The following is an 8,258-nucleotide window of genomic DNA, read 5'->3' on the forward strand; positions in this document are numbered from 1 at the left end:
GCTATCCCCCGCCTGTATCCCCCCAGCCAGCCCACCAGCCGGTATCCCCCCCAGCCAGCCCACCAGCCGGTATCCCCCCCCAGCCAGCCCACCAGCCGGTATCCCCCCCAGCCAGCCCCACCAGCCGGTATCCCCCAGCCAGCGCACCAGCCAGTATCCCCCAGCCAGCGCACCAGCCGGTATCCCCCAGCCAGCGCACCAGCCGGTATCCCCCAGCCAGCGCACCAGCCAGTATCCCCCCCAGCCAACCCACCAGCCGGTGTCCCCCAGCCAGCGCACCAGCCGGTATCCCCCAGCCAGCGCACCAGCCGGTATCCCCCAGCCAGCGCACCAGCCGGTATCCCCCCAGCCAGCGCACCAGCCGGTATCCCCCAGCCAGCGCACCAGCCGGTATCCCCCCAGCCAGCGCACCAACCGGTATACCCCCCAGCCGGCCCACCGCCGGTATCCCCCGCCAGCCGGCCCCCCAGCTGTATCCCCTAGTGTGTGTGTGTGTGTGTGTGTGTGTGTGTGTGTTCAAGTGAGCACATCTATCAACCTTTTAATATGTCAAAGTGGTCAAATGCACAGAACCACACAGACATGTACCTTCCGAGGTTCTGTGAGTCTAGAGGTATGCTTGGATGATCGTGTAACACAGAATATGCATTTCAGAAGAAAAGCGGCTAATGTCCCAATACTGTGATCTAGATGGTGGGTACAGGATAGTGTCTGTTACAGCATACTCTGCTCAGGGATGGGAAGGACTGACAGCAAGGGTTGAGATCAATGAAATGTAAGAAATGGGTAGGATTTGAGCTAAAGTCAAGTTGATTGGAAGTTTTGAGGGTTGAGGACACTGATTGTTAGGTGAATTCCAGAGATGACTTTCACTTCCATGATTCAGACGGTGATGTGTCCATTCAATTATATGTTTTAGGGGATATGGGGAAAGTGAAAGGTGTGTGTAAGTCTGAGTGGTTGTGTGTGTGTGTGCGTGCGTGTGTGGGCACGACGCCAGTGCCTTAGCCGTCGTGTTGGGCCAGGGCCTGCAGTTCGGCAGTTTGAAGTGAGTGCTGCAGGAAGACGTTCTTGTGGCTGTACATGTGCAGGGAAAGGGGCCCTCTGGGAGGCTGGCCCAGGCGGCCCGTGAAGGAGGAAGAGGAAGATGAGGTGGAGAAAGAAGGTTGGCAAGGGATAGGTACAGGGGCTCTCTCGCTGTTTGAGGAGAGGCTGCTGCGGCAGGGACTGCCTCGGCTCTGGAGGCTGGAGCTGCTGCCCCACACCACAGCCCCCACTCCCACCGCCCGGGGGATCTGGCTGGCTGGGTAGTCGATTCTCCTGAGAGCCCCTACCTCTGATGAGGTCAGAGCCCCTTCTGGTCTCCTAGGGGGTCCTGCATGGTCCCTGCCTCCCCCGGGGCCACTAGACGACAGGGCTGGGGCTGGGCAGTGGCTCTCATCGCTGGAAGTGGAGTGATCTTCCGCCATACGGCTGTATTGGTCCGCGATGAGAGACCGAGCCGGCCTTCTGTCTCTTGTGCTGGTACTGTTTTGGCTTGTTGCTCGGCTGGGATGGATGGTCTGCGAACCGAGAGAAAGAGCAGCAGATAAAAAGGGAGAGAGAGAAAGAGGGAGAGAGAAAGACAAAAAACTGTAAAAATATGACACCAATGTAGCTGGTTAACTGCAGGGACATTTTGACGAGGCATCGTAAGTTCCCGGAGCTTTGTCTAATTATTTCCCGACCAACTGGAACCTTGCTCTGTAAGAACCAGAACAGGAAGCAGCCTCAGTCCAACTGGCGACTTTAACCAGAACAGGAAGCAGCCTCAGTCCAACTGGCGACTTTAACCAGAACAGGAAGCAGCCTCAGTCTCTACAGCACACAGTGGGGAGGTGGTACACAAAGCAACATAGCACCAAGGAGAGACAGCCACCTGTTCCTGGTCACACAACACTGCCTCTCTTATGCAACATGGCCATGTTTAGCAAACACTTTTAWCCAAAGTGACTTACAGGACCCCTTTCTCCCCTCTCTCTCTCCAGATGAAATCCTGCTGACCACTGGCTGCGTCCCCTCTGACTTCAAAAGGGGCCCGAGTCGCTCCCCTCCTCAAGAAACCAACACTTAACCCTCGTATGTCAAACACTAAAGACCTGTATCCCTTCTTTCTTTTCTTTCAAAAACACTTGAGTGTGCGGTCTCTGACCAACTCTCTCGTTATCTCTCTCAGAACAATCTTCTTGACCCTAACCAGTCAGTCTTCAAGGTGGCTCACTCAACCAAGACTGCTCTTCTCTGTGTCACGGATGCTCTCTGCACTGTCAAAGCTGACTCTCTCTCCTCTGTTTTCATTCTCCTAGATGGATCTGCTGCCTTGGATACCTTTAACCATCATTCCCCCCTTCTGACACCCAGCCTGGCAGATATCTCAGCTTGGATGTCGGCCCATCACCTCAAGCTGAACCTCGACAAGACGGAGCTGCTCTTCAGATACTACGAAAAATGTTTGACTAACTAAACACAATCTGAGTAGACGGGAGGTTACATAGGAAATTAACCGAGTCGACAGCCCAAAAAGTAAAGCAATTTCCTTACCGTGTTTGATACAAATCTACTCTGAGCAGGGGAATCTAATTACAAGGAGCAAAGCATATGCAATAACTTTCGAGGTGTAAACGGGAATTGAATGTAATATCACCGTGTTATTCCATCACAGAGGAAAACAGATGGAGACAGAACGGGCTTATTGGGACGGAGGAACAGAGTGCTAACGCGTCATGTCTGATCCCATTTAGTATGTGTATTTATTAGGGATCCCCATTAGCTACTCTTCCTGGGGTCCAAACAMATCACACCAACAAATCTAAATAACACARTACATCATAGAACATTATTACACCACKACATATCTACAATACAACAGCTATAACACCACCATACAACAATAATAATACAATATACGTGTGTGTGTGTTGCTGTCTGCCATTTCACAGTCCGCGTTGTTCAATAAGTTGTAGTTTTATCGTTTTTTTCTGCTTGCATTAGTTACTTGATGTGGAATAGAGTTCCATCATTACTTAAGCAGAAATAACACTATCATTCCATCAACACATTAAATGGACACAGTAATAAAAACCTGAAGAACACTGAGTAATATTAAAGTGACTGTTTCTTTATCCTGAAATTACAAATTGCCAGCTGCATCTGCTTTTCAAAATAATCACTTGTATATATATATAATTCCTGCAGATATCCCGAGATCTGTGAACTGACATTGAAAGGACAAATTCTGTTGAGCAAAAAGCAGTGTGTGTGTGTGCTGAAGAGTTCTCCAGCGTGTTGTTTGAAACAGGGCTGGTAGAGAGATGGGAGGAGTGGCGGCGTAGCCAAAGACAAGGGGGGGGGGGGGGTTGATTTACAAACTCTGGTGTCTCCTCAACTATACACTCTGCGGCAACCGGCCTGCCTCTTAGTCGGCAAAACACACACACCACACACGCACATGTGTGTGACCCCATAGTAAAAACAGATGATTTAAAAGGAAAGCCTCTGCAGCCCCAGTCTTTATTGGGCTGTGAACACACAGCAAGTTGCTAATGGCAGAGTTTTGTTAAAAGCCTTCCAGCTATTATATGCACAAGTGGAGACGCAACACCATTTCATCACTTTTTCCCCCTCAGAGGAGCAAATGCCCACAAGCAAGGAGCACACAAGGCACAGAAAGCACAGCATGCCACAGCAAGGCACAGAGAAGCCACAGCAAAGCACAGAGCAAGCACACAGCAAGCACAGCAAGACAGAAAGCCACACAAGCACAGCAGAAGCCACAGCAAGGGCACAGCAAAGCCACAGCAAGGCACAGAGAAGCACAGCAAAGCACATAGTGCTACAGTAGCACACATCCACCACAACACAGCGCATAAAAGCCTCACTGAACAGTCTGTTAGTGCTGCTGCTTGTTCTCTAATCCAGTTTTCCACACTGAACACAGTGAGTCAGTAGAGACAGTACAGTCTATCACCTGAACACAGTGAGACAGTAGGTCAGTACAGTCTGATTCACACTTAACACAGTGAGATCAGTAGAGACAGTACAAGTCTGATTCACACTGAACACAGTGAGTCAGTAGAGACAGTACAGTCTGATTCACACTGAACAGTGAGCAGTAGAGAACAGTACAGTCTGATTCACACTGCACACAGTGAGAGAGTACAGTCTGATTCACACTGAACACAGTGAGTCAGTAGAGACAGTACAGTCTGAATCACACTGAACACAGTGAGTCAGTAAGAGACAGTACAGTCTGATTCACACTGAACACAGTGAGAGAGTACAGTCTGATTCACACTGAACACAGTGAGTCAGTAGAGACAGTACAGTCTGATTCACACTTGAACACAGTGGAGTCAGTACAGTCTGATTCACACTAACACAGTGAGAGAGTACAGTCTGATTCACACTGAAACACCAGTGAGTCAGTACAGTCTGTTCACACTGAACACAGTGAGTCAGTGAGCAGTACAGTCTGATTCACACTGAACACAGTGAGTCAGTACAGTCTGATTCACACTGAACACAGTGAGTCAGTACAGTTGATACACTGAACACAGTGGCCAATGTACAGCTCATGATTCACACTGACACAGTGAACAGTAGACAGTACAGTCTCGATTCACACTGAAGCACAGTGATCAGTACAGTCTGATTCACACTGAACACAGTGAGTCAGTACAGTCTGATCACACTGACACAGTGAGTCAGCTACAGTCTGATTCACACTGAATCACAGTGACACAGTAGATACAGTACAGTCTGATTCACACTGAACACAGTGAAGACAGTAGAGACAGTACAGTCTGATTCACACTGAACACAGTGAGTCAAGCAGACAGTACAGTCTGATTCACACTGAACACAGTGAGTCAGTAGAGATAGTACAGTCTGATTCACACTGAACACAGTGAGTCAGTACAGTCTGATTCACACTGAACACAGTGAGACAGATAAGACAGTACAGTCTGATTCACACTGAACACAGTGAGTCAGTAGAGACAGTACAGTCTGATTCCACACTAACACAGTAGACAGTAGAGACAGTACAGTCTGATTCACACTGAACACAGTGAGACAGTAGAGACGTTACAGTCTGATTCACACTGAACACAGTGAGTCAGTAGAGACAGTACAAAGTCTGATTCACACTGAACACAGTGAGACAGTAGAGACAGTACAGTCTGATTCACACTGAACACAGTGAGTCAGTAGAGACGTACAGTCTGATTCACACTGAACACAGTGAGACAGCTACAGTCGGATTCACACTGAACACAGTGAGTCAGTACAGTCTGATTCACACTGAACACAGTGAGTCAGTAGAGACAGTACAGTCTGATTCACACTGAACACAGTGAGTCAGTAGAGACAGTACAGCGTCTGATACTAATGCTACAGTCAGCCATGAGCACAGCAGTCATTCATGTGTTGTTAAAATTTGCCATCTGAAGACAGACTGCTAGTGTATTGGACACTCCATATGAGTCACAAATATCTGCGACATGGAGCAAAAAACATGCTCTCTCTCTCTCTCTCTCTCTAAAAACAAAATGGAAGGACGTGAACAGCCCTTCTCACCCACAACTAAATGCAGTTTGTCAGATCAATACAATGAAGCAGAGAAACAAACTCTAAACATGTAGTGAAAAGACTGTCGTTGAGGGCTTGGGCTTTTTGTCGCGCCTGCCTCTCGGTATTGTACGATCTTCGCAGAGCCAGCTGAGGTACAATCAGAGTCCTCTCGTGGTGATTACGCAATCAGAGTCCTCTCGTGGTGATTACGCAATCAGAGTCCTCTCGTGGTGATTACGCAATCAGAGTCCTCTAGTGGTGATTACGCAATCAGAGTCCTCTCGTGGTGATTACGCAATCAGAGTCCTCTCGTGGTGATTACGCAATCAGAGTCTCTCGTGGTGATTACGCAATCAGAGTCCTCTCGTGGTGTTTACGCAATCAGAGTCCTCTCGTGGTGATTACGCAATCAGAGTCCTCTAAGTGGTGATTAACGCAATCAGAGTCCTCTCGTGGTGATTACGCAATCAAGTCCTCTCGTGGTGATTACGCAATCAGAGTCCTCTCGTGGTGATTACGCAATCAGGAGTCCTCTCGTGGTGATTACGCAATCAGAGTTCCTCTCGTGTGATTACGCAATCAGAGTCCTCTCGTGGTGATTACGCAATCAGAGTCCTCTCGTGTGAATTACGCAATCAGAGTCCTCTCGTGGTGATTACGCAATCAGAGTCCTCTCGTGGTGATTACGCAATCAGAGTCCTCTCGTGGTGATTACGCAATCAGAGGCCTCTCGTGGTGATTACGTAATCAGAGTCTTCTAGTGGTGATAAGGATCACTCCGTACTTTGCTCTGTTCATCTTTCCCTCAATCCTGACTAGTTTCCCAGTCCCTGCCACCACCATGCTTTACCATAGGGATGGTATTGGCCAGGTGATGAGCGGTGCCTGGTTTCCTCCAGATGTGATGCTTGGCATTCAGGCCAAAGAGTTCAATTTTGGTTTCATCAGACCAGAGAATATTTTTTACCATGGTCGGAGAGTCTTTAGGTGCCTTTTGGCAAACTCCAAGCGGGCTGTCATGTGCCTTTTACTGAGGAGTGGCTTCTGTCTGGCCACTCTACCATAAAGGCCTGATTGGTGGAGTGCTGCAGAGATGGTTGTCCTTCTGGAAGGTTCTCCTACCTCCACAGAGGAACTGGAGCTGTGTCAGAGTGCCCATCGAGTTCTTGGTCACCTCCCTGACCAAGGCCCTTCTCCCCTAATTTCTCAGTTTGGCTGAGTCTTGGTGGTTCCAAACTTATTCAATTTAAGAATGATGGAGGCCACTGTTTTCTCGGGGACCTTCAATGCTGCAGAAATGGTTTGGTACTCTTCCCAAGATCTGTGCCTCAACACAATCCTGTCTCTGAGCTCTACGGACAATTCCTTCAACCTCATGGCTTGGTTTTTGCTCTGACATGCACTGTCAACTGTGGGACCTTACATAGACAGGTGACTGCCTTTCCAAATCATGTCCAATCAATGGAATGCACCACAAGTGGACTCCAATCAAGTTGTAGAAACATCTCAAGGATGATCAACGGAAACAGGATGCACATGAGCTCAATTTCGAGTCGCATAGCAAAGGGTCTGAATACTTATGTACAGTGGTAAATAAGGTATTTCTGTTTTCATTTTTAATACATTTGCATTTCTAAAAACCTGTTTTCGCTTTGTCATAATGGGGAATTGTGTGAAGATTTATGAGAAAACAAATACATTAAATCCACTTCAGAAAAAGGCGCAATGTAACAACATTTGGAAAAAGTTAAGGGATCKGAATAAATAATTAAAAAAATTCTCTAAATAAGTGTTGTTGTTCAGTTAAAGGTCAAATACACCGCATTTCAAACAGTCAGCAATAATCGAATGAATTCAAGGCTTGTGAAGTTATACTTAGGTTAAATATAAGCCTTCCATAACAATAAGACCCACAAATAATTAATTTGATCAAAATAGTTTAACCTGCTTTCTATGAAAATGCAATTTTTTGCTACAAATTTAACCAGAACCATGTATAATGTACATTCACTAATAATGACTGACTTATTGTAGCAGGCATTAGGCTATAGAAAATAACACAGGTCTCATCAACCATCTATCAAGCCCACGTGCTAGCCATTAGCCAGCTAATCTTTATATTTCAAGTGTAGCCAAGTTGGATCTATTTGCTACAGTAGCTGAACAAGGTTGAACAGTTGAATACTTATGCACACACCCTTCTGTCTGTCTTCAGCGGTTTGAACAGCATGTTAAGCCTTTCCACTTTGTTCAGATGTTGAAATCAAGTTGCCTACCTTATTTCTCAGAATGAGAACAAGTTGCCAATTCCTTATATAAAATGGTGTTTTATGCTCATATTGCACATTTATAAAACACAGACTAGACAGGTAGTGTAACGCAGCATTGGTGTACACGTACCGCTAGCAGCATTGGTGTAGCCACGTACCGCTAGCAGCATTGGTGTACCCAATACGCGCTAGCAGCATTGTTTTACCACGTACCGCTAGCAGCATTGGTGTACCACGTACCGCTAGCAGCATTGGTGTACCACGTACCGCTAGCAGCATTGGTTACACATACCGCTAGCAGCATTGGTTACCACGTACCGCTAGCAGCATTGGTGTACCACGTACCGTAGCAGCATTTCAGCCAAAGAACTGTTACAG

The 8,258-nt window shown here is 47.3% G+C and overlaps 2 protein-coding genes across 2 annotated transcripts in view; one reads left to right on the forward strand and one right to left on the reverse strand.

Moving 5' to 3' along the window:
- LOC139028766 (uncharacterized) overlaps positions 1-483 on the forward strand; it is an 18,766-nt gene extending 18,283 nt beyond the window's left edge. Inside the window, exon 2 of the mRNA XM_070446862.1 lies at positions 27-483. Coding sequence (XP_070302963.1) covers positions 27-483 — 457 coding nt within the window. The remainder of the gene's footprint in view (positions 1-26) is intronic.
- A 23-nt stretch (positions 484-506) lies between these two features.
- The window catches only part of LOC111973945 (serine-rich coiled-coil domain-containing protein 1-like), a 107,934-nt gene continuing 100,182 nt past the window's right edge, over positions 507-8,258 (reverse strand). The window contains exon 11 of the mRNA XM_070446885.1: positions 507-1,562. Coding sequence (XP_070302986.1) covers positions 1,005-1,562 — 558 coding nt within the window. The 3' untranslated portion in view covers positions 507-1,004. The remainder of the gene's footprint in view (positions 1,563-8,258) is intronic.

This window comes from Salvelinus sp. IW2-2015, linkage group LG15, assembly GCF_002910315.2.
Source record: "Salvelinus sp. IW2-2015 linkage group LG15, ASM291031v2, whole genome shotgun sequence".
NCBI lineage: Eukaryota > Metazoa > Chordata > Actinopteri > Salmoniformes > Salmonidae > Salvelinus > Salvelinus sp. IW2-2015.